This window comes from Pholcus phalangioides, unplaced genomic scaffold (assembly GCF_987345545.1).
Source record: "Pholcus phalangioides strain wild (caught in Gottingen) unplaced genomic scaffold, Ppha-v1.0 ptg000039l_1, whole genome shotgun sequence".
Lineage (NCBI taxonomy): Eukaryota > Metazoa > Arthropoda > Arachnida > Araneae > Pholcidae > Pholcus > Pholcus phalangioides.
The window spans coordinates 2,354,374-2,381,256 of NW_028301625.1; the positions used below are offsets into that span (position 1 = coordinate 2,354,374).

Consider the following 26,883-nt stretch of genomic DNA (forward strand, 5'->3'; position numbering starts at 1 on the left):
ATTCTCCACGGAACCAAACCCAGGAGCCAACCAGAGCCAAGTTGCTACCTTCACCACCACTACCAAAATACCACTCTTTTACTCTGTGTGGTGTGTCCCCCGGCCTCTTACTTATCCTATCAACGTTACTGTCTCGAGACGAATCTTGACTCTATAATGAGATTTAGACGCGCCCCAACAACTTAATACGAGATTACATTATAATATAATATATTCAAATCTCCAAGAACTGCAATAATATTACTTAAATTTACCGCACAAGATGGCGTCAGTTTGTTTTGTTTGAAAAAAGATCTTTTAATTTTCGAATTCTATAGAGAGAAAAAAAGGTAAGTTCAAGTTTTTGTTACAATTCATGTGATCTATTCTAAAAGTTTATGCGTATATTATTTAAGCACTTATATATATTGGCATTTATATACTCGAAGAAAATCATGACGATTTTGTTATAATCTCTATAGACGATGCTCGTTGTAATTATCAAACAGGTAAGTAGTAAACTGTTTTAAAGACGATGGTAAATTTAAATTTATGCTCAAAATGAAGTCTTCAATTTACGTGAAGATAATGTATATTTTACACAGTATACCTATAAGAATAATTCCAGAAATTCATATGCATGTGGTAACATGGAATTATGATTTTATATAGGAGATGAGATCTTGATGGTATAGTTTCCTTCTGAAGGTACCGGTAACTGCCATATTATTTTAATTAACATTCAATTCCATTGTCTAGTAATTTTCTACCGGCATTTTAACCCTTTTCTCAACCACCATCTTCACACGTGCATATCTATGCGTAGGCGGGATGAAGTTTGATGAGCATGCGTGCCTATCATTTTTAACGTCTTATAACATAAGTCATTTATGTTCGAATGCATATATAAAACCAAAGGTTAAAGCAAAAAAATATACATCCGACGAGGTGACTGAAAAGTAGTCATATAAAATACCAATGTAAATGTTTTATCAATGTTTGAAAATATCAATTAACTCATGTTAATGTCGAACTTGATATCACATTTCTGTTTTCTTGATAAGAAAGCTATATATTATCTAGATATGTACGAAAAAATTGAATGTATGAAATGTATCGGAAGTTAATTTCTGTTCCGTTGAGAGTCTTTTGAACGTTCCGGGACCGATCAATGCTCCGGAATAAGTTTGTTACCAACAAAAAAAGTCCATAAAACTCCTGCTTACGTAAGAGAGGAGTACCGTAACTGTAACTTTCTGCGCACCATCCCCAGGCCCCGTTAAAAATAGCGGCAAATTTTCGTGCCCAGATCACAAACGAAACTTGATGAGCAAAGACTCGATCCCATTCGATGGTAAAGGAACGTTCCATATATCCATCGAACATTTTCAATCAATAATAGGTGATTTTTAATAACTGTTTTTATATATTTTTGAAATTATTTTCGTTCATATAAAATTGCGTGAGCATATCATAATCTACAAACGTATTTATTTCCTAAATACCTATTCTATCTGATATCATACGCAAAGATTCGCAACTTCGCAGGTAGTACCAGCAGGTTGGTGAAACGGTGCAACAAACCTTGGAAATTCACTGGATGTTACTTTGAAGAGACAGGTTTGTATTCATGAGAATTGTGGTCACGAATTTTTTATTCCGTCTTTAAAATTAATAAGTTTGGTATCGAATTCAATACCACCTATCTAATTAGTTAATCCTCATTATCTCATTAACTGGTTTCCGTAACATAATTCGATTATAGTTCGATTATTTTAATACGAATGCATGATGGATCGGTTGCATGTAAGTATGTTTATGGTTCAAATACATGTTTGATTCGTAAGCTATAAATTTAAGAATGTTGTAGTTAACGGCTGTGAGACAATATGGTTATATGCAAGGTGATTAGAAAACATTTGATCAAACTTTAATGGTATGGAGAAGACACAAAAGAACGCTTCTGTTAGCGGATACGTATCCAAGAACTTTAGGCAGTTGTCTGGGCGGAAATCGTGCACTGTATAACCTTATCTGTAATAGTGCCTTCTCTACCTTTTATATTGGAAGGTCAGTAGAGGACGAATATTGAAGTTTGAAAATAAGACCATATTATATATGTTTATGTTGCCAGAGTCTATGAACCAAAATAGTCCTTTAGAAAGCATTTCATTTCCCCTGTGCGCTTTTTAATGCCAAATTTGTAATGAAACAAACCTGGGTAAAACCACCCAAGAAAACTTCTCTATGCATATAGAAACTTCTGCTAGTAGACCCTTTTCTCATATACATGTATAGGTTGTCTGTAATTAAAGTCTTCCTGTTTTGACCTGTCTATCGCAGTAACTATTCATCAGAAAGCTATGGTACTTTGGGAACGTCTTAATGAAATGAGGAGACTTTTCAATGCTCCTTATAGAAGATCGAAAATGATGGTATGAAATCAACGTTTTCGTGGAAGGGTTTAGCCAACGAAGCCACGTTCTCGAGCCTCAATGCTGGAGAAATGAGAATGAAAACTGTTTTACGGGAAATTTTTGGATACCCTGCCATAAAATGCAGATGGGTCAAATAGTTGTCACGGTCAACTTTATTTGCGAATACACTGCTCTGTTCTTGTTTTTCGGAATAAAAAGCTTTATTACGAGGATAAAAGAACCCAAAGTATAGACAGACTGGAAGTATCGGCATTCGTCGAGAGGTCCACTCGACCTCATTTGATTTATCGAACCAAAAATGCCCAGAGGCCAGTTTGAGCGCAGTTTAAATTAATTTCTCTAGACTAAGCACGATCGCTGTATATTTTCAGCTTTGCCAACTGAACCGATGATAAGTGATTCCGTCTCTAGCTTGGAGGCAAGGAACAAATTATCGTATAATTAATACCAGTACATCAGATGAGATGTGGCACGCATCTATGCATCAGTGTCGAATACATTTCAATTAACTTTCGCAATTGAATATCAACAAGGTGAGGATATGTCAATGCAGGCGGATCTAACTTGAGACAAATTTGCTGAAATGATGTTTTCGAATATTTGTCGTGTACTGTTAATGTTTCGCTGTTTTCCGTTCTGATATACAGGGTGGGCAAAAAGTCCGTAAAAACTTTAAATATTCATAAAAACCGGAAAAATAACCGAAATAAAAAATGGTTTGCAGTATTAGCATCGCTAGGTCACTGGAATTTTTTTAAGACAGGAAAAACCCCTCAAAAAACAGCCGATAAGTGGCGCTAGTACGAGCGACTTCGGTGGAAATATGCAAATGAAACGGTTATAAGAACTTGCGTTCCTAACCCACAAGTAGTTCACCGTTGTAAACTGTGTATGTGGACCTGCTGCACTCTGCCGTTGCTGGATTTTTTGTGACTCGCCTGCAATGTGTTATCCCCTGTGGTGGGAGTCATGTGGAACACATACAGCTGTAATAAATTATTTGGAGATATTCTGTTCGTTATTTGCGTATCTTTTCTTTGACTTGTGTACGTCAGCGCCATCTACCGGCTGTTTTTGAGTTATTTTTACCCTGTCTTGAAAAAATTCCCGTGACCTAGTGATACTAACCCTGCAAACCGTTTTTTATTTCGGTTATTTTTCCGGTTTTTATGAATTTTTAAAGTTTCTACGGACTTTTTGCCCACCCTGTAGTATATTCAAGAATGTTTATCCATTCTTGAAAGATGTAATTTTGTAGTTCGGGAATAAGATTCATCCCACGAATTTGTTGGTCCAGACAGATTTAAACATGTTTTCTGGACCAGCGAGGTACCAAGTGTTCTTGAGGAAGATAGCTAACTCTCGTGTAAGACGAAGATTGAAGAAGTGTCTAATCGTACTAAAGAAATTATTATGAAAGTGATGGTTTTTTGCCGTTATGATCAAACATCTCAACTTTTAACCAATTATACTGTGTTTTAAATTCAGGAAAAATGAATATACGTTTTTCCGAAATTTCTCACGAAAGAGGGCGAGTCTAGCATGGTGCCGAAAATATGAGTCTTGCACTCAATTTTGATAGGCTCCAGGTCTCTTCAGTGATAAGTTTTCATCCAAACTAGACACTAATACATGATGTACCTTGATCTGAAGAAAAAACCTGCGATCAGATAGCCCTTCAATATCAGGGAAAAGAACCACTATGACGGGGGAGGTATCGTGATCTGGGCTGACATTATGTTAGATGGTTGCAAAAATAATTCCATGTATTAGACAGAGATTTCCTGAATGCTCCGAGGTATACAGAGATCGTAAAGCCCTGTGTAACTTTAGAAGATTACAACATCCTTCAAGCCTCATTCCGAGTGCCATCTTGCAACGACAGTTTTTGGACATTCCTGTTCTCATAACAATTACGATCACGAATAGGTACTTCCACAGTTGTACAGTTGAAACTTTTGTCTGTGTAAGCCGGATCTATGCTCACAGCGCTACACCACTCCGAGCTGCACAAAAACCAGTTTATGAGGTGTAGCTAAGGTGATTTTGTCGTCAAAAAACCATTGTTTGCGAGGTTTGAAGCAGCGTAGTGCTGCGGGTATGGAACGAGAAATATACTTTCAGCGCTCGAGTGGTGCAGCGGTAGCATTTTCGTCTCCCATCATGAAAGTTACCATTAGGATCTACTGGTTAGATCCGGGGGAAGAACATAGAAAACAAGTTCTTTACCTACCGAGCCTGGGGCGACCAATTACAGATGGCGCCTTTACTTTCTACCCAGCTCCATCGGTAAAAATTTGTCATATGGCGATATGACTGGAGATATGTGCGGTAAAGTAAGTATATAACTTTAGCTATATAACTTTGTAACAATACGAAATTTTATTACATTCTATCAAGTATTTTTCAACAAATTCGATATAAAAGTAGTTTTTACTTCGCAATTTTGAACACCGCTGTAGCTTTACTTTAGATATCCGACTGTTCTCTTTTACAGGGTTAAACCAACCTATTTTTACTTATGTATATTCATCGTACTGCCAAAATTGATACGACACCAACAACGACATAATTTATTGTCAGAAAAACATTTTTTCCCTCCGTTTATTTCAGTAATTACGCGATAACGGATAGAAAGACCAACGTTGCTGCCACTGAAATTACAAAACTTGATGGAGAATAGCTTTAGAGAAATAATCAAATTACGAGAAACTATGGACTGTAAATAATGACCTGTCAGTGTGCGTAATATTTCACTCATTATAAATCTTAATGAAGTTTCAAGCGATAGACATTGAATGGAAGTTTAAAATTACAGTAATGTTCATTATAAAAAGATATATGATTGTAGTTTGACAATAGTTTAATCACCACAATTATTAATCAAGCTTTAATAACACCCAGGGTGATTATGATCGGTTTCAGAGGATATTGTAATTATAGAGATATGTGATATCTTTCATTTCCCGTATAACACCGACTAATTTTAGTCATTTATTATAGTAGCCCAAGTTGATGACTTAATGCATGACAGAGCGTTCTGGTGCCTTGTGAAAAAGTTGCTAACTACTTTTCAGAATCTTTCCTGACCCTGGTGCACTTCCACGTGAAAAACAGAGCTTACAAGACGTTCTCCTTTAGGAAGACATGTCTTCCTTTTCGACGTCATTTCACGCATCTTTCTACGTTTTAGAAAATTCGCCCTTCTTTTCAGGTTACTACTTCACCGCACACTAACTCCGGTCATATATCGCCATATAGCAATTTCCAACCAGAAGAGTTGGGTTGGAAATGAAAAGTTCATCTATCGTTGGTCGCCCCAGACCAGCATCTCCTAGAGATAGAAGGCCTCTGCACTGTTTGCCATAAACGTCATTCAGACTACCTAGCAAGTTTGCCACATTTTGAAACACAGCATCCTGTTTCGTTTCTTCTTATTTTGGCGTAGAATCTTCCTGATTGGCTCACAAATACCACATAGTGATTGGATGTGGGGCATAGAAATCGCCAATTCTGAGCCTGATCATTTCTTTTCCTCACACGAGCAAAGAATTTTTTCCCCTGAATATTCTGAGGGAAAATTGACTACTTACTGACGTCACAAGCAGACGGCCGAGGCCTTCTATCTCTAGTAGGTGCTGCCCAGACTCAGTAGGTAAAGAACTTGTTTCTGATGTTCTTGCCCGGATTCGAACTCGTGAACCTTTGCGGTAACCTTCATAGTGGAAGACGAGCATCTTATCACTCCGCCACTTGAGCGCCATTTCAAGTTACTGGAATCTTTTTCTTTTTTTTTCTGGGGGATTTTTTTTTCACTGGAACAATCATATCTTTTCTTTAACATGAGTGTTTGTGTATGTGTATGTTTTCGGTACGTGTTCACACCCTTCCACTACTCGTCGTTCCAGAATACAAGAACACAAATTGTTTCCAAGAGGGCAGATTCTATACTACCACGGCCCAGCTTGCTCCAGGATAAAATGAAAAAGACAGTCCGAAAAACAGCTCTGAAAAAGAGAACCACAATATCCATTTTGAGAACACCATTGTTTATTCACTAACAAACGTGTTAGTGAATAAACAATTCACTACACGCAGAACCAGAGTTCTTCACTACGCGAAGAACTCCGCACTTCAGCCGTGTACTGAAGTGCGGAGAGAGGGCAGCGCCATCTTAATGTATGTGCCTGCCTAGGCACAGCCAACACCACCTATAGAAAAAGGCGTTTGTACGAAGCTCGTGACGTCACTGAAGAAGGCTGAAGAAGTCACATCTATAGCCATTGGATATAGCAGGCCGACGTATGAGTCATCTTTAACCCCTTTTTGTTGTATATCTAATGGGTATAGATGAGGCGGCCTTCTTCAGTGACGTCACGAGCTTCGTGTGAAGACCTTCTTCTATAGGTGGTGTTGGGGGCTCAGCTCGGGCGTCTCAAGTGCAGAAAGGGCCTCATGAACATAAGATTTGGTAAAATTTTGGACGTATGTAAATTGGGTAGCAGGTATTTCTGGCAAGGTTGAGGGGGGGGGGGAGCAAATAAATCACTTTATCCATTGGCCCTCTGATGCCGTTAAGAGGCCCTTGAGGGAGGGGAGTGTTATCTCTTCGATTCACTAATATAGAAAATAGTGGTCTATATAGATATATATATATAAAGTTCTTAAGAAGTCTTTTTTGTCACTACAGTAACGCATCTATTGTAAAATTTGGTAAACTCGACGTACGGAGAGCGCGCACGCAGGCGTCCTCCTATCTCAGTTTCCTAATTTGGTAACTTTGCATTAATCTATCTTTGGAAACTGTAGAAGCGAATCAGCTCTAAACTTTAGGTTCAGTATTCCGTTAGTTAGCCATCGTGTGACTAAAAGGCCATAGTGTGGCAAAAATTATCAAATTGAGATTGATTTACAGCTCCAGTACAAGCTTACACAGACTCATCTAATGAACAGCATAATATTATGGGAAATAGTCACTGTGGTTGTATATTATTTCCGTAACCTTTTCCAACAATTTACCTTTAATATACTTGCCTTGATATTGAGCGTCGATAATGACCTCGTTCTTGGAGAAATTCAGCTTTTTTTTTTCTCTGAAAGGAATGGCTGAAAAAATCGATGACCTTGGGCTTACAGGAATTTGGCAACTTGCCGTCCTGGACAGGATTTCATTATTATTTGCGTAATAATTTCCTTTTTTTTGCATGCATTCTCAGTGAGTACATGTATAGTGTATATATGTCATTGATGACATATTTAAATCAAATGTATTTAAATCATAAGACTTGCTAAAACTTTAGGAATTCTATCATACGCACAAAAGTTTCTGTAAGCTTGTGGAATAGCACAATTTTAAGTAATGTAGAGTCGTATAGAGTCCACTTCCTACTGGTTTTAATGCTTAATTAAATATTTTTATCGCCCTCAGTTAAACTTGATGTTAGTTGGAAGTGCTGTCTTCGAGCGTGCGCAGAATAATACAATACAATACAAATACAACGCCACAACAGGCAAATTGCCCAACGAGGTGGCTGACTTAAGAACATCATGGATCCCCGAGCCATTTTTTGGAGGCCCTACCTACTACTGCTACACCACACATGCACATAGATCATTATAATTTATTTATATATAGACTATACTTATTTTTTTGCAAAATAAATTCACTAATTTTATAACAACCATAATATTTTCATCGCATGGGTCAGGAAGAGAGGGAGGAGGCGGGTGCCCAACTCCAGTGATTCACCCCTCCCATTGAATGTGGCCCACGTTAACTCCACGAATCTATTCATGTGGCCTTCGGATGCAAAACGTTGAAGACCCGTACCTTAAATGGTCCTTTCCTAAACCTGCAAACTTTCTCTGCTTTGAGATTATACAGGATGCCGGCACTAAGATGAAGATCAGGTAATCGTATGAGGGAAGAGACGTCCCGGTCAGAGTTCATTCCTCGTTGACTTCAAAAGTAGTAAAAAAAGTTTTTGAAACGGCCTATATATATGAAACTGATGATTATATGAAACACACGCAATCATATCTACAAAATTCATAGATATGAGTGAAACTTCGTAAAGCAGAAAGCAGGACTGCTATTTCAATTACGATAGTTAAGAAACATCATCATCGATCATTTTTAGTCTACTGCTGGATGTAGTTTCTCCTCTTAAATTTTCCATTTCCCTATGTCTGATGCCTTTCTCACTCAGTTAACTCCAGCCTGCTTTCTGATGCCATCGTTCTATTTTGTTTATAGTTACCTTCTAGGGCGTTTACCATTCCGGGGATATACCAATTCAGAATATTTGTGATCGATCGGTTGTCCTGCCCTCTCTAACGACGTGTCCAGCCCATCTTCTCTATTTCAAACGTTTGATTCTTTCGATGGCATTCCTTTGATTTGCTTCTTATCCATGTGATTTGCTTTTTGTCTGTTCTGGCAAATGCCTATCATCTTATTTCAAAGGAACTGAAGCAAGAAACTAGCATCTTATTTCATTTTTCCATGTCCATTTGAGCCGTCTGCATTCTTTGTATTGTTTTGATTCATGGGTGTCTACGTTTCTGCCCCCATAAGGCAGTAACGGTAGCGCACTTAGATCGAGTACTTTTCTTTTCAGGTGGAGTTTCATGTTGCTTCTTAGAATCATCCTGTTTTTGCCAGAACTACTCCATCCAATCTAAGAGAGACATCCTACTGAGAAACACGGAAGCGCAGAAGTTTCCAACAGGCAGGTTCTAAAAATCGGTTCGAGAGTAAATTGAGCAAAGGGATGAAAAGACTGAAATCAATTCTTAGAATAGAATTGAGTAGGCCTATTCCTTTGCAGATCCTAAAATCTTACAGGCAGTACAGTTTCAATTCAAAGAAAATCGATTTTCTGATTCGAAGACAGATATTTTGTACCCCAACCAACCAACATATATTGCAGAACACTTTCGGATAAATTTTGAGAGTTCATTCTCCTTTTTGTCCTTATTAAACACAAAGGATAAGATTTACTATCGTCTCCCTGCTCCACTTCTCTCTATAACATGAGCTGATATATATTTCAAATAATATTTCTATATTTCAATACTCTACCATTTGAAAATATTCCAAAATCCAATACAAATAGCGAGCATATCATGCGAATTGAGAACAACCATGTTCTCTCAATAAGAAAATGGCTCCTTTATACAAAGAAAGAGGCGTTTCTTCGAAATGTAAAATCAATAAAACATATTCTTTACTCTTCATCCGAGAAGTTTAATAATCATCTATCAAGATGGTGGATGATCAAGAGAAAATTCCATACACAAGACAAAACATGGTCGCTATTCGTAAGAGAACTTTGTGGAAATGTCATAATGGTCGTTGAATTCGAATGTTTTTGAGGGTATTTGAATAATATATTCTCGAAGCATCTGTTTCTGGTCTCTAACCTTTGCGTGACATGGCGTTGACACCCAAACCATGAACACAAGTTTCTCTCTCTCTCTCTTTCTTTCTTTTTACCAAACCAATCGATTTCTGGCTATTGTCGATTTCTGTCACGTATTGGAAAAGCGTTTGTTGAAAAAAAAAGTTTTTTGGTATATATAAGAAGATTTGTACTTTTCTATTCTCAATAGGACCCCAATGTTTCCTCCTCAGCGGAATAAAATAAAGGAATGCTTATTTCGCGCCATTATCTTTTCATTCATTGAACGGCATAAATACATCCGAATTCTTCATTCGTTTCAGGATTTTTTCTATTTAGTACTGACAAGCCTCGAACTTATGGGACATGATCGGAATAGGATAGTAAATGATATAGAACTCAGCTGTTTTAACAACGATTCTATCGAAAAATGGCCGTCAATTTTTTCTAACAGTAGGGCTATACAGGGTGAACATGACCTATTCTGCTAAACGAAAGAGGGTGATAGATGGGCTCTAATGGAACATAAAAGACCCTACCAACCCTGCCCTGTCTCGATTTCTGTGGTTCCCAACTTCGAGACGAAAATTCGAGCCGATCTGCTGTTAAAAATTCACGTCACAGAGACCTACAACAGGCCTACAACGGTACAAATATTCAATCATTACACTTCACTCATAGATGGCGGCACTGAAAATTCAAAAACACGACACCAGATACGCACTAAGGCCGGGATTACACTATAAAAGTTTGGTAAACGTCCTTTTATAAAACTTGAAAAATACAACCAATAAGGTCACCGGTCGCATTTTCTAGAATGCAACCTTATTGGTTGAATTTTTCAAGTTTTATAAAAGGACTTTTATCAAACTTTTATAGTGTAATCCCAGCCTAAGACTGTTAAGTCTGAGGTTTTTAACAGCTGGCTGATGCGAAGATATATTTTTGGAAAGTGAAAATATTCAACTGCCCCTGTGCGGGGAATCGAGTGCTCGCGAGCTCCAAAGAAAGAATGAGGTATTGGTTGCCTCTGTAGTCTAGTGGTCTAGGGGGTTCACCCGGAAAGTGAAAAGACGTGGGTTCGATTCCCTACAGGGGCAGGTGAATTTTCTCTTTCCAAAAATTCATCTTCGCCAGGCAGCTGTTAAAAACCTTTGTATGGATAGCGGAGAGTGACGTCATCCTCGGTATATTTACCCATAAAAAAAGTAGGGTCTCCCTCTTCTCTCTCTCTCTCTCTCTCTCCCTTCCTTCAAAAAGCCATTTTACATTATTATTTTTCGGATAATCCGAGGGGGTGTTCCGGTAGCTTATAAACAATCCCTACATTTCTAGCTACATTGTAGAAATTTAGCGCGTGATTGGCCGAAATGAGTGGTGAACCATTACGTCACTCATGATGAAATTTTTGCTGGCGACGTTTAACAATAGATACATTTAATTGTGCGTGAATCCAGCATCCACGGTTGGACCAATGGTTATAGTACGTGACTCACGCACGTGACTCACGTAATTGGAAAGATAAAGGTTGTGTTTGATTCTCTCTGAAACCCATCCGAATTTCTTTATTGATTTACTAAAAAATGTTTTCATTTTTGTTTCTGATTCAATCAAATTCACGTGCATCGAGAAGACAATAATGACGGCTCGCGAAGCGAGCGCCCAACGGAGCTGCGTCCAGGTATCACATTTACTGATTCAATAAAAAATGCTTTCATTTTTCGTTAATGAACTTTGAAATTCGGTTTCACCCAAAACCCCGCCTCTCGTGACGTCTTGGTAGCTTTTTTGCTCGCAGTAACCATTCACCGGCGTGCTAATGCTTCCTGTGTTACTAAGAAAGTAGGGATTGTAATTACGCGTCCCGGTCCTGTTCACCTCTGATTGCCGTTACTCTACTGCAGGAATTCTTAACCTATGGATCGCCGGGACCACGGGTCGCTTAGATCAACAGCCAAGGACTCTTGAGATATGGATCCCGATTCAAACTTTCTTGAATCACTTTTAAAGGATTTTGTTTTCATTTTTGTCCCAAGCCTGAAGTGAAATCACATTACTGTACATATGTATTAAGAGATTTCTGTTATCCGTCTATTCGTACTATATAGGACACCCTGTATAGTCAGCATTAGTGATCTATTGGAATTTTAAACGTTAAAGGCGGTTTGTATTGTAGTTATCACACCAAACCATACAAGTAGCATTATACTATTGGAAAGATCGAAATCTCGGGCAGGGGCGTCGGAAGTGTATCGAACCTGTGGGTGCTCATCTTAAGTTTCATGTAGGAGAAATTTCGATTTTTCTCAATCAATTCTGTAGGTGCTCAGACCCGTTCTACAAACTGTGGGGGACCGAGCACCTCCGGCTCCGACGCTACTGAAATCGGGTCATCCAGGATGCTGAGGTGAATAAATATTTGGATAATCCAGTAGTTTTTATTTTGAATTACTGGGGTAAAAAAGAAGACCTCAATTTTTTCAAATTCAATTTTCTAAGGATTTCATGGAATCTCGAAGACATTCTATGATTTTCCAATCGCATAAAAAAACGTCATTTCTTGTTGTTTTATTTTCTTTTTGAATACAATCCACCATCGAAGATGTTTTCGCAGCAGATTTTTCTCTCTCTGGTGGAATTGAATTTATCTTCAAAACTGTCGGCGATGAAATTCCCTAAAGAATTTAAATTAGTTTTAGTGTTCGCTTTATTGCGTTACGGTACTGTATAAGCGTTTCTTTACTTCATTTCAAAGTTTCTCACGATTTCGTATCCTCACAATTTAATATAAATGCCCACCAGTGATCGTGCAGTTTTATTTATAAGAAATTTCTTTCTTATGCAAATGGTACGTAGAGTGTAGTACTGTATGTTATTTCTAATAACAATACAAGGGTTCGATCATAGTTTAGCAAACTTTTTGTTCTATCGCCCCTTCTTCAGAAATTTTTTCTGTCATCGCCCCCCCCCCCGACTCAAGTGAACCAATATGATTCTATGTTATCCTCCTAGCTTATATCACCCCCTATACAGTTCCTTCACCCACCAGGGAGGGCGATATTGCCCACTTTGGGAAACACTGGGTTAGACCAATATCTGGCATCGCTTTGACACTCGCATATACGGATATCCTGTTGGAAAAAGGAAACTCCGAAAGTTTGTATTAGTGAAAATGAATAGCTTTAGATTGGCGTGATGCCAATCTAAAGCCAAGATTCTGATGCAACATTATAATAGAAGTTGCCAATAAAAGTGATTCTTTATTTATTGTAGACTCCACCGCTTGACTTCGACGGCTTTTCAATTAAAAAAAGATTTAATGTAAGTCTTTCGCAAATTAAAATGACCGTTTGCATGTCTTGACACTCTGTAGGTTCGAGAATTTCATACAAGATGATAAAACTGTATTTTAGCCCACTTGTTGGCGTGATATTGACAAGATTGGTGAGCTGCAACCTGTCAGGAAACAGGAAAATATTTTGTTTTCCTTCTCACCTCATTCTGTCTTCGGCTCTTGTCATGTCAAAGGGGTCATTCAAGTACAGAAGAAACTGAACTACTCGGGTCGCGACTATCCGGCCTCCGTATTATCCGGCCAAGTCTCTTAGCTTCGTCAAATCATCGGAGCTGTCCCCAAACTTCACTAAGTTTGATGCCAATTTGGCGATATTTACAAAGGAATGCGTTAATTTTAATTTTTACATAAGACAATGACTATTTGCAGGCGAAAAATGACATAATAAATGATAAATGAGGACTATTTACATAATTTTCATAGCAATATTTATATTCCTGGACTTCCTTTTCCTGTAATAAAGTTTTAAAACGTACAGTAGAGTACATAACAAGCATTCACATTATGTATACATTTATTTACCAAGAACATAACATTTATATATAAAGTACTGACCTGTACCAAGAGGTCATAAAATATGAATAGGAGCGGTTTTTAGTATTAAAATGATGTTTTTGATGGTGTGGTGTGGGTAGGAAGTGAGCATTTATAAAATTCCGACCTATCCGGCTTTTCTGTTATCCGGAACGCGCTTTCGCCACATTAGGCCGAATAGTCCGGATTCTACTGTATTACGTCAGCATCGAGGGGATTCGCATTTTGATGACGGGGCGGGGGGGCTTTCAATGATCATTCACCCTTTATGAAAATATTAAATATTCTGAATTGAGAATGGCTCCAGAGTAAATTGGAATATTTCAACACCAACCTCGTTTTTTCCATAGTTGATTGAATTTCGCAGTGAACTAAAATATACTACCACCATCAGGTACAAGACAAAAATTACATCATCTTAAGGATATTATTGAGATTGACACCTGGCCATTGTGAACTCGTGGGCTTATCGTCATGCCGGGTCCAGTTTTCGGTCCGAGAGAGTTGACCTGAAGGGGATTTTTCATGATATCTCAATTTCAAAGTACGAATGAGAGCCATCTTTCCCCTTAACCACTTTAAATACTGGCTTTTGGCAACAAGTTTGGACACCGTCCAGTTGAACTAGCAGAGATAAACCTCGAAAAGTGATTTTGTCAACATACAGGAAATAAAAGGGAAAAAAGATTTTATGAGAACAGTTTTTCCACTCTTCCTCCTTCTCTCAGTCACCCTTTTCCCTACGTGAGCAATACTTTTTTTTACTCGTCAAACCGTAGCGAAGGAGGGAATAAAAAAAATTATAGCTGAGATATAGGGGAAAAAAACAACTTTCGTTTACAAGGTTATCAATGAAGAATTTCCGAGAAGGGAGAGAACGCGAATGTATTTCTTCCATATTCCTTTCAGACTCTGGTGCCACAAATGTGTGGGTTGCTTTTTCTCACTGTAGAATTTTTTTCTTTTTACCTGAGGGAGTTAAGCCCTGACTTGAAGGATTGTGTAGGTTTGAGTTAGAAATATGGTGAATATGAATTTTGGAGGCTTTCATCAGAGGGCAGCATTTAAAGTTGAATTTTCGGGAGGCTTTTAAGATGTGTCTACTGGAAAAGTGTGATTTATTACATAAAATTCTGGAAAAAAAATTTATGTGAAGATGAATATACCTTGCATCATCTCGGTTGGAAAAGAATTGAACCAAGTGGATCCTTTCTTCACAAAAAAAAAATTAATTTTGAAAAAAAAAATATTAGCTGAGACATTTATGTTTTTCATGTAATTTTTTTAGTATCAAAAATGCAAAAAATCCAAAAAATTTCGAAAAAAATGAATGCTCGGGTCTGAAAGGGAACGGGATACGACTTACGTTGAGGGGCTAGAGCAGTGTTTCTCAAAGTGTGCTTCACAGCTCCTAGGGGCGTCACCAATCTTTGTCAGGGGCGTCGCGGCGATCTGGAGATATTGATTTATGTACCTATTTATGCTTTTAAGTGTTTAAAAGTATATTTTTAAGTGTTTTTATACGGAAAAATATGTATCAAACTATTCTGGGGAAGAGAATCTCACCGCCAGTGTCAATCTGGCAAACCCACAGCATTACACAAATGCATTTACTTAACATTACATCCACTGACCAGCTATTTAAGAAATAGATGGCAGCACAAAATCGCACTCGTCACCCATAGCACAAGACGCCACCATTCCGACACGACAGAAAACGGTAGGAAATTGCCCTTTGATGATGGACTAGAGTTGTGTGCGGATGGATAATTATTTGTGTATCATTTATTAATCGATAACCACTACTGCTATCATTTGACGATAGTAGGATAATCAAACAAAGATGTCCTGTTACCAACCATATTCATGTCGATTGCAGTATCATTAGTTATTTCTAGCAAAGAGTCAGAGTTTCTGTTGCGATGCGATTCTTCTTATTCGTCGATGCTGTCAGTAATGGTACAAAAAAACTGGAGTGGGTCCATATATTACTCAGAATATATGGGATGATAAGAGATGCCAAGTGTATCTTCACTTGCATTCGGTGTCTTTCATTCCATGTCTCATAAACCTGCAGTTCTGATATTATTTTGAACTAGACCTATACTCAGGTTACGATAATCTCTACGTTACTCGGTTTTATTCAGTGATAATGATTTTAGTTTGGTATATAGACGCATTAAATGTGTTGAAAATTTTACATAAAATGTGTAATGCAATTAATTATTATACAGGGTGTCCTGTAAGTGCTAATGCGGCCTTTATTCATCAACCAATGGTTTTACGGCCGTATTCACCGAAGCAGTTTAAACTACAATCGCAGGTTAAAGGTTTAGAGATCGACACGGATTGGTTAAAATCCTGAATTTAACCAATCCGTTTTGATATCACCTCCTTTCACTTGCGATTGTAGTTTAAGTTTAAACTGTGTCGGTGAATACGGCCGTTAAAGTCGTAGAGGTATGGGTTCAATTTAAAAAATGCTCAAAATGTGTTGAAAAATTACTCTGCACCAGTTTTGAGAGTGAAAATAAAGTGTCACAGAATTAAATATATACATTTTTATACGGTCCCTCAGTTCACTAACTTTTCTAATTAGAAAATTATTGCTCTGTCTTTTCTGAGTCCACCGAAAGAGATCCTATGTTTTTAACTGCAAATAATGAGGGAAGGGAGCGTTGTCCTTTAGTTTTTGTTGTTATTTTTCAACTTTTTTTGAATTTCAAATTAAAATATCTCAGTGAATATTGCAGTTAAAAGCATTTGATTTTCTTTTTGGGCTCAGAAAAGACAGGGAAACAACTTTCTAATTGGAAGTTAGAGGACAAAGGGGCCGTACATAAACTTAGTTTTTTTTTATTGTGACACAGTTTCTCTCTCTTAAAACTGTTACAGGGTAAGTTTTGAACGCTTTTGAGCATTTCTTAAATTCGAATCATATCTCTATAATAGGTGGTTGATGAGATAAAGGCGACATTAGCACTTACAGGACACCCTATATATTCTTAACAAGTTCAGGAGAAATATCCACGGATGATGTCTCTCTCCACTATCCATGCGAAGGTTTTCAACAGCTGGCTTATGCGAATATGAATTTAGAAAAGAAACAAAATTCAATTGCCCTTGCGGGAAATCATCGCCTTTAGTTTTCTAGGACAGTGTTTCTCAACCGCCGGTCAGTGACATCATTCATTACGGGCAGCGAGTGTATGTTCGTTTCTTTTCCCCCCATTCATTTCCCGTTAGTTGTGTGCTTGAACAGGCCTTCCACTGACAAAATCAAATGAAACAGGGCCACGGACTTCCAAAGGTTGAGAACCACTGGTCTAAGGCGCTCAACCAACACCATCTATAGCAGATGGCTTGCGCGCGAAGCTCGTGACGTCACTGAACAAGATCATTTTACCTATAGATATTGGATATAGCAGGCCGAGACGCATGCGCCATCTTTGCCCTTTTTTTCAGTATATCCAATGTCTATAGGTGAGATGACCTTCTTCAGTGACGTCACGAGCTTTACGCGGAGGCCTTCTGCTACAGATGGTGTAGGCTTAACCGGCAAGTAAGAGGACGGAGGTTCGATTACCCGCAAGGACAGTTGAATTTTCTCTCTTTCCTAAATTCATCTTCGCATCAGCCAGCTGTCAAAAACCTCCGTACAGAAGAAATATCATTGCAATTTGTTGTCCAGTTCTTTGTGAAAAGTTTTCCATATTTACCTGAAATATATTACTAGATTGTGTGACTAGATTGATGATTTATTTTTTATGTATATTTTCAGGTAAAAATAATTGAAAAATAGCGATTGCTATCTTTTACACGAAATGCCGAGAAGTGGACGACTCGAGTCAGAGAGCGAATCTCTAGTGAACCGAGAGGTGACGTCGTATACCGAAGAAGGTGGCTATGATCAAAGAGATGAAACAGCCGATGACCTCCCGAAAGAAATGGATTACGTTGAAACAGACGTGTCCTTGTTGTCTCAATTCCATGAAGATGCTCTTGCTCAGGTGAAGCTAAACCACTCCAAAAATTTTATGGCCGTGTCCAGGGGCGTCGGAAGTGTTTCGAACCTGTGGGTGCCCGTCTTGAGATTCATGTAGGAAATTTCGATTTTTGAATCAATTCTGTGGGTGCTCGGACCCGTTCTACAAACTTCCGTGGGTGCTCGAGCACCCACAGCACCCCCTGCTCCGACGCCACTGGCCGTGTCGTTATAATAGCCCATCTCTAACATATTTTATTATTTTACTGAATATTTTGATTCCAAACGTTTTATTGGACTAAAATATAACGAAAACTAAATCTCTTACTGAAGTCTAAAATGTTTCTTTTTAGGCTGGCTTTGGTTGGTTTCAGATACTTATATTCTTCGTGCTTGGTTTTGGACTGGCTGCTGATGCCATAGAACTATTTGTGGTCGCTTATGTTATGCCTAGCGCTGAGCGTGAATTATGCATGAGTGAATCACGTAAAGGATGGTTGGGTAAGTAAATAATTAATCGAATTCAACAAATTTCAATGTTTCGAATATTTTTTTTAAATGCAGGTATGATTACTAGATCCAGTATGCGCAAAGATTAGCCTACTGCACAACTGTGAGGTTAAATCCCTACATGCTCAATTTTTCCCGGGCTTTATTATCTAAAAATGTCGTCTTCTTTATTGCTCCCTTTGTATGGCCAGAAATTTTTCAAACATAATAGCACAATCAACATGCATGGCTAATGTGCAGCGCGGCTACCATCTGTTTAATTTCTATACACCCGAGTAAAGAGCGAGAATGACAAATCACGCTTGCCCGACTCAGCTTGGGATAAGCTGGGGAGAGCTTAATATGCTTTATTAACCACAGAGAGGATATTACGGATCCATTAGTGCACAGCGTCTTCACACCCCTGTCCAAAAAGACATATTTTAACACATTTGTTTGTGCCACTTTTCATAAAAGCTTCCAGTTCTTAAAACAGCAATGTACAATCAGTGGCCAAAAAATTACGAACACCTCTCATTCAAACTTCGACTCGTCCGTGCAGCACGTGCGCTGACGTAATAAACCGGATTTGCGGATAAAAAGCTTTTTCCTGGTCAGAAGCACCAGTTAACGTTGCATTTGATATGTTCATAGGGAAAACGAGAGATTTGAGTGACTATGAACGCGGCATGATTGTGGGCGTCTTCGAGCCGAAAGTGGAATAGTGGGCGGAAATCGCTTGTGCACGAAAGAGGTGCCAGGAGACTGACACGTATTGTGTGCAGCAACAGAAGAGCTACAACGCAACAAATTGCAGCGCAATACAACTCAAAAACAGTGCAAAGCATATCCGTACGCTCTAGAAGACGGATCTTAAAACGAATTCGTTTTAATAGCCGGTGACCAACAAGAGAGTTCATTCGATTTTGCTGCAGAACAGAAGAAACCGGCTTTTGGACGTCGAAATTGGACAATTGATGAATGGAAGAAGGTTGACTGGTCTGACGAGTCAAGGTTTCTTCTCCATTATGTTGATGGCAGGATCCGTATGTGGCACAAGCAACACAAAGCCATGGATCCATCATGCCCCATGACAACTGTTCAAGCGGTTGGCGGCGGAATCACTGTCTGGGGAGCATTTTTCTGGTCCCTTATTTCCGCCACAGTGGTGGTCGGCTGAAGTTGGTTATCTGTGGTTCCCAACTTTTGAGGTGCAGATGGTCTCGCCACAGACAGCAACAGGCCTACAAACGGTACAAGTATTCAATCATTACACTTCACTCACTTCACTTCTGAAGTATAGGTGGCAGCACTGCAAAATCTGACACAACACTAGATATGCACTCAGACCGTTGGGTACGCACACTCACACTTCCAGCACAACTCACTCTCTAGTAAATTTCCCATGGTGATAGACCTGAGTTTTGCTGGGTTTGAAAGAGAGAAAGAAAGGTCCCCTATATCCATTGGAAACATCCATCAATGCCAGCGTCTACTTCCACATCGTTGCTGTCCACGGGCACCCGTTTATGGCCATGTTGTTTCCTGATGATGATGGCTATATATATATATATATTTCCAGCAGGACAATGCACTCTCCCACGGGGCTGGAATTATCTCAGATTGGTTTGAGCAACATGATTCGGAGTTTCATTTGCTTCAATGGCCCCCTAAGCCACCCGATCTCAGCCCAATTGAGCATTTGTGGGACGGGGTTAAAAGGTCTAGAAGCTCCGAAACACCACCTTCTAATCTGAGGGAATTAACAGCTGCCACTTCGTTAGCATGTTCTAATTAATATTCCTCCTCAATGATTTCAGCAACTTGTAGAGTCCATGCCTAGAAGAATATCTGCTGTTATCAAATCCAGAGGAGTTCTCCCACCATATTAGTGGTAAGTAGCAGGGTGTTCCTAATTTTTTGGCCGCTGGGTGTATATTTCCACATGTATCATAAATGCGAACTTAGGTAATGACCACAGAGTACAAATTGTGTACAAGTATGCACGTGTACAGACATTTTACTTGACAACCAGTGGATTTGTGCTGAATTACCTGTATAGAAAACATTCAAAATTAACAGTCCACAGTTTTAGAATCTCTAGAGAGAAATGTAATTTTCAACTTCAAGACTTAATTTTACAGCTTCGTTGAATGTTTATTTTGTGTTTTCTAGTATGATGTGACACATGAAAAAAAATGTAAAAGTGCGACAATTATTTCTCCTTAAAATAGCTGGAATCTCTTTTCTGGGCATGATGATTGGTGGTCTAGTTTGGGGAACTTTAGCTGATAGATTGGGTCGAAGGCGCACTCTTTTGACTGCTTTGGCCACCAACGCTTGCTTCTCTGTAGCTACAGCGTTTATGCCATTTTTTGGACTTCTGCTTCTAACTAGACTCTGCAGTGGTATTGGGTGAGTGGGTTTTAATGGTACTGCGTGTATAATGAAGTGATATATATATATTTTTTTCATTCCTTTAATAATTTAATCCTTTATAAAAAAATTTGTTGAATAATTACTAAACTATTCAGTGTTCACTAAAATATTTAAAATATTATTAGGATTGGTGGATCATTACCGATAGTGTTCACGTATTACGCTGAATTTCTCATGAAGAAGAAGAGAGGTAGACATCTCAGCTATCTTCTTATGTTTTGGGCTTTTGGAGGAGTATTCGCGGCGTTGATGGCTTGGTGTATCATTCCCACTGATGGTAAGTACAGTGCCAATTACATTTTTATGGGGGGTTTCCCCCCCCCAAATGTTATACGTTTCTGAAGAACTCATTCAAAAAATGGATTATCGCAACTCTCTCTCTCTGTAGTTGAAGTTTCCTACATGGACCTGCCACCATTGACCATAGAAACACCCGATAAAAGTTTGAGTCGTTGGCGAATTTTTCTGCTGGTATGCTCTATTCCGGCAGTACTGTCAATGATAGGCCTATGCTTCGTACCTGAAAGTCCTCGTTTTCTTCTAGAAGTGAGTAAACGTCACATACCCGATTTCGAAATTACGATGCAACATATTTACCTAAATTTGGAAATATCAAAACAATGTAAGATGATTTGCAGATAAGATGTAATCATAGGTTTGCGACCTCTCTCATAATGCAATCTCATAACTCTCTCAATTTTTCGATTGAGCATTTAATATATTTTCAGTGTGGTAGAGACGTTGAAGCAATGTGTGTCTACCAGAAGATGTTTAAAGTTAATCAGCGAACGGACGCCAATTATCAACTTTCCGAACTGGAGTTACCTTCAGGAAGATCAAAATCAGCAAATGAACATACAACTGGTAGTGGATTCGTAGAAGATATTCTCGAAAGTCTGGAAACAGTGAGGATTAATAGTTTTGTCTCCTCTACCCCCCCCCCCCTTAGTACATCATATAGTACAGAGTATCATACACATTTCTGTCTATCTTAAATCACTGAAATGTTTGTTTTCGTTATCAGTTCTGGAATTCTTTCGCTCAGATTTTGTGGCCTCCTTACATGAAAACTACTCTGATTCTTTTAGTGGTGTGGATCACTACATCATTTGGGTACGCTTCATTAGATAAGTTTGCATTTTAATATTTGATGCAATCAACTTTTCCTATAGATGGCATGACGAAATAAACTTTTCATTCTAGGTTTTATGGTATGTCAATATGGTTTCCGGAATACATTCGCAAGCTTGAAGAAGAAAACTACGACATGAAAACCACTATAATAAGCAACAAAAATATCAGCCACGAACATTTCAATAACCGCTTGGAAAACATCCATTATGAGAGAGTGGCCTTCAGCCAAGTATCTTTCGAAGAGTTGCTACTAAACCATATCGTATTCGATCACTGCACTTTTGTAAATTCGACTTTCCACAAGATACGATCCTCGAGGACTTTTTTCATAGATTCCACTTTTCAAGGCGTTAAATTTTCGGTAATATGCCTTAAGCAATCGTTACATACAGTGAATCTTGTCTATAACGATACCGTAGGGACCTAGAAAAAATAGAGTTTGAGCATTTGCACTATTTCCCATTGAATAAGAATTCCGCGGGGACCAAAGAAAATATCATTACAGGCAGGTTTATCGTTATAGACAGTATCGTTATACACAGGTTTCACTGTATATCTGTATTCTAAGGATATACAAGTAATATCAAAACCGGCTCAATCCTTGTATAGTTTTCTCTTGCGTATGATAACGTCGATCTTGGTTTTTCTATCCATACAGGTTACCGATCTATACGCCTATCGCTTCATTGGCTGCACTTTTGTAAACTCAACATTCTATACTACTATTGACGGATGCGGACTGGATTTCGATATCAACAACAACCTTTCTAAAGTATTTTTTTCGAACCTTATTGCGCAGTTGGCAATTATACCAGGAAATCTTTTATCCTCATTTGCGCTTGATATTTTTGGACGTGTACGCATTCTAGGTACGAAATATTCTTCTTCTCCTTACTATCTAGATATTATTTCAAAAATCGTCTTTCTCAGAATAGCCACTTTATTAATATACTTATGTTACAATATTGAAAATATTAGAAGGAAAAATATCGATAGATCTGCGAAGAAAGCTCTTGTGTGTTGCTCTAGTTCCGCTCCTGCATATCATACACTTTGTAGTCTTTGACTGTAGTACCTATCTGTACTACATTTTACAGATAGGTACGTAGTTTATATATATATAACAATCGCTCGAGGATAGTAACCAATTTTTCACCCATAGAAAAACAATAAGGCGATGCTACCTGTAATATATTTTGTACATTGTCAATGTACACTGAAATGTTAAAATCACTGTGTCTTATATGGGACCAATACAATGTCACCGATTGTTTTCTCCGAACTGGTGATATCAATTGCAAGTTTGTTGACAATTAGTTCTCGAAAAATGTAAAGTTATAGGGAGTGATCGCAGATCTAAATAAAGTTGGCATCAGGAAAACTCGAAGAAGCTCATTTTAAGTGTCAGATTATTACTGTTTAAAAATATATCATGTTGAAATGTATGTGGCTCCCATCATAGGCGGAGATTGGAAGTCTGGGGGGGGGGCACGATGATGATGATGTCAATTCATATATACACATATACATCAGATCTGCCCACTCCACTTTTGACGCTGGGCCCCCCCCCGTCCCCCGTCCCGTCCCGTATCTCCGCCTATGGCTCCCATACCAATAACTTTCTTAATATTTTTTTACAGGATCCTCACTTCTTCTGACGAGTGTTAGTGCGCTTTTTATCTGGTTCCTTAATGATGAAACATCAGTGATAACGTTTGAAGCTCTTTTCAACTTCATCTCTATATCTGGTTGGAATGCGGTTGATATAATTACCACTGAATCGTATCCCACAACACTAAGGTATTGTGCTTTTGTTCATGTACATGCTTATTTTATTAATTACATAAATCTGTCAATTTTTGAAGTTCTAATATCTTGCTGTATTATTATATAAGAAGATTCAAATATCTGCACCGTCGTTGCAATTTTAGTGACAGAGGAGCAATACATTGTGTCACTGTTCATCGCCGTTTCCATGGTACTATCTAGTTACATTATTGTGCGTATCACAATAGTTTCTGAGGGCTCCTTTGCTCGAATTCATTACCTTGCACTTTAATTAATTTGTTCATTTATATATATATATATATATATATTTGTTTTAGGAGCACTGGTTATGGATTTCTAAGTGCTATAAGTCGATTGGCGGCTGTCTTCGGCAACCTAACCTTCGCTCGCTTCATCAACATTAGCCGCACTTTACCCGTCCTCACGACAGCTGCCGTCCTGTTGATTGGGAGCATCTTCACTTTTAAGTTGAATGAAACAAAAGATGCCCTCATGTGAGAAGAATGTTTGTCAGTGATATTGTGTAAACAAAAAGAAAAATTAGAGCCAAAAAAGAGCTCTCGAAACCGTCATTACTTCCTTGATCTTTGGTTTTGCCGAAGAGAAAATGAGGTATATATATTTATGTCTATTCTATATATATACATGTGTATATAGAAATGCTCTCGTCGCATTTTCTGATGAAGAGGTGGCAACAAATCTGATTGAATGGGACTTTATAAGCTTCATTCTTCCATGTTTGTACGTGAAAACATATTATTATTATTTTATCGTGAACTTTTAATCCCAGCACAGATGCTTGAAACATTTATCTGCGTTAGAGCTTTTGATGCCCTTCCCAAATCATTTTATGTGAAAATGTGAGGTTCGAAAGCATCATTGTCTTACATTCCTTTTCTGAATTTTTCAAAGAATTATTTTAAAGAAGGCTAATTTATTTCTTTCCTTAAGAGGAGAATGCCTTTCCATATCGATTGAAGGTAACATCTATTTAAATTTAAGTAAATATCTTGATTAAAACTTTCATGAATGTAAATATTTTAGTGTTGAAAAAGCAAGAAATGTGCGTACAAAAAATGTTTCATATCTTCATATTATCAAATTGTACAGCTAGTTAGCTGTAATACCACGTACAGCGGGACTGAGAATTGAATTATACTTGAATAAACTGATGAATACTGCAAAAACTAGTTTTGAACAATATAATATCATTCAAATAAATTATAGCCAATTTTACATTTTCTCATGAGCTAGTTGTATTTCAACTGACTATCGACTGCCCTGTGACACGTTAAGCTCGATTAAGCTCTTCATTGAAGTCTATATAAGTATAAAATTTTAGAGCAATTAGTAATGTCATCAAGGTGGGTCATGACACCCCGGATCGAATTTTTAACGATTTTGAATAATAGCAATTACAGAAATATGTGCTATGGGTTGTGTCGAGATTACAAAAAAACGGTATAAAACAACCGATAATTCTACATATTGTGGACTTGAATTTTGACAAAAAGTGACACACACATAGACAGTAAAAGTCCAAAAATTATTCCTCACCTGAAAACTTATCATTTACTGTCGACATTTAATACTGGAAATTAGAATCCTTATTATATTTATACATACACACTAGAGCAGAATATCTAAATTCTTACTGGTAGTGGTAGTAGTGTAAAGACAAACACGATTCGATTTTACCTTTTGTTCATTAAGTTTCCTTCGTATTTCATCGGAAGTAAGCAATTGTGGGTATTGTTACAGCATTATAGTCCATATTTATTTCACTGTGTGTAGAATTGCTCAATTATCTTTGATTTCATAGATGAAATTATGAGTCGAAATTGTTGTGGCCGTGACTGTGATATGTATATAAAGGAGAATATATCAGATACACCAATCTTCTCGATGAGAAGTGTAGTGTTGTTTAGGTAAACCAGGCCTTACCGTTGTTCAAAAGAGAAATCACATCAAAACGTTTGATTGTATTCGTTATAAAGTCATCTTAAATGCTGTCTCTACTTTCACCATTCATGACAAAAAGGCTATAGATATAGTTTTTACCAGGGTCTGCTTAAAAACTAAAATTGAAACCTTTCTATTATCTTATTCTGAACGCAGTCGTTTTAATACTATGTTTCAAAGGCATATCTGATGAAACCACGAATATAAATTAGAGTCGAAATTATTCTATCATTATAATTAATTTGGTTGTATCCATAACATTGGAGTAAAAGAACACGGATGAGTGTAATAATGTGCTTCAGTAGCGGGATATTGGCTCCAGCCTGCACCTTGCACACAGCCTCAAATTTCCTACTACTCGCACTTGATAGAAACTTTATTTTTTGGCCTATTGGCTTATTTTTTGGCCTGGTATAAGAGAAATTTCGTTGATTGTAACAAGACTTTAAACTTATCAACTGGTTATTAGTCTTCTGATTGATAGAAAGGTCCTAAATTGGGATTCTTACATAGATGTAAATTTATACAAGTTTTAAACACCTAGAAATCCACCATTATATTAGATAGGCAATCAATTATACTGGAAGATGTTCAAAATTGAAATTTTGCCAAGATTCGAATTCAACTTGAAATTAATATAAAAGGCGCCAATCATTTCGGCCATGGTCATGTAGTCAAACGATAGCATTTTTTAGTCCTTAAACCAAAATAAAGGATAAGCCACAACTAAATTCTCCGTCCAAACCATGGACACTCCTCTATTTCTTATAGGTGTGGGCTAAGGCTAGCTTAACGCTTAATGCTTTTTCTCCGTTTTAAAGTGAATGTGATAATACTGTATCCATAAAATTTGTTTTATTTTGCATTCAGGCTGAAGTGTTTGTGTAGGTACATTTCCCGTCAGAAATCTTTGTATGAAACCAAAATATTTGAAGAATCTCAGCTAAAAAAACTGAAACTCTTATTTTATTCAAAGACAAATGTTTTCTTGATGCTGAGATATATTTTTTGCTACGCCTATTTATTCCCTATAAGAGCTTTTTTTTTGCTTCAAAAAACAAAATCAAGTAGATACAACAAGTAGTAAACGTATATTTTCTGCATAAAAAATGTGCTGTGTGCCGAAAGTTGTTAATGTTGTGTGATAGTTTAGGATAAAAAAACAAAAAAGTCACTTAAAATCGATGTTGACTGTAGCATCAACATTATAGTAGCTAATAGATGTTGTTATATGATATGTTTCTGTGAGACATTGTATGATTGATTGTGTCGCCATGAAAAGAGATAAGTATTCATTCGTTCAGTTAATCATTAATGACTAATTGTATGAATGATTTGTTTTGTTGTTTGTACATTGAAATGAATAAAAACTACATG

At 37.7% G+C, this 26,883-nt stretch overlaps 1 protein-coding gene across 2 annotated transcripts; it reads left to right on the forward strand.

Moving 5' to 3' along the window:
- Positions 1-26,883, forward strand: LOC149065457 (synaptic vesicle glycoprotein 2B-like). 2 transcript variants are annotated; one of them, XM_089253845.1, is made up of 12 exons: positions 1-329; positions 17,491-17,719; positions 18,048-18,195; positions 20,418-20,598; positions 20,748-20,899; positions 21,011-21,168; positions 21,351-21,527; positions 21,647-21,735; positions 21,826-22,117; positions 22,415-22,625; positions 23,397-23,556; positions 23,862-26,883. In XM_089253845.1, exons 2-12 carry the CDS (start codon positions 17,534-17,536, stop codon positions 24,040-24,042), a joined length of 1,935 nt encoding a protein of 644 aa, XP_089109971.1. In that variant the 5' UTR covers positions 1-329; positions 17,491-17,533; the 3' UTR covers positions 24,043-26,883. The 2 variants fall into 2 exon arrangements, with proteins under 2 accessions (XP_089109971.1, XP_089109972.1); XM_089253846.1 differs by lacking the exon at positions 1-329 and adding an exon at positions 1,515-1,599 and having other exon boundaries at positions 23,862-24,133.

Bases quoted from the DNA above. Each gene is read 5' to 3' on its own strand.
- LOC149065457 (XM_089253845.1), top strand. From the start codon at position 17,534: ATGCCGAGAAGTGGACGACTCGAGTCAGAGAGCGAATCTCTAGTGAAC. The intron at 17,720-18,047 runs GTGAAGCTAAAC...GTTTCTTTTTAG, and splicing joins ATGAAGATGCTCTTGCTCAG to GCTGGCTTTGGTTGGTTTCA. The intron at 20,900-21,010 runs GTAAGTACAGTG...CTCTCTCTGTAG, and splicing joins GTGTATCATTCCCACTGATG to TTGAAGTTTCCTACATGGAC.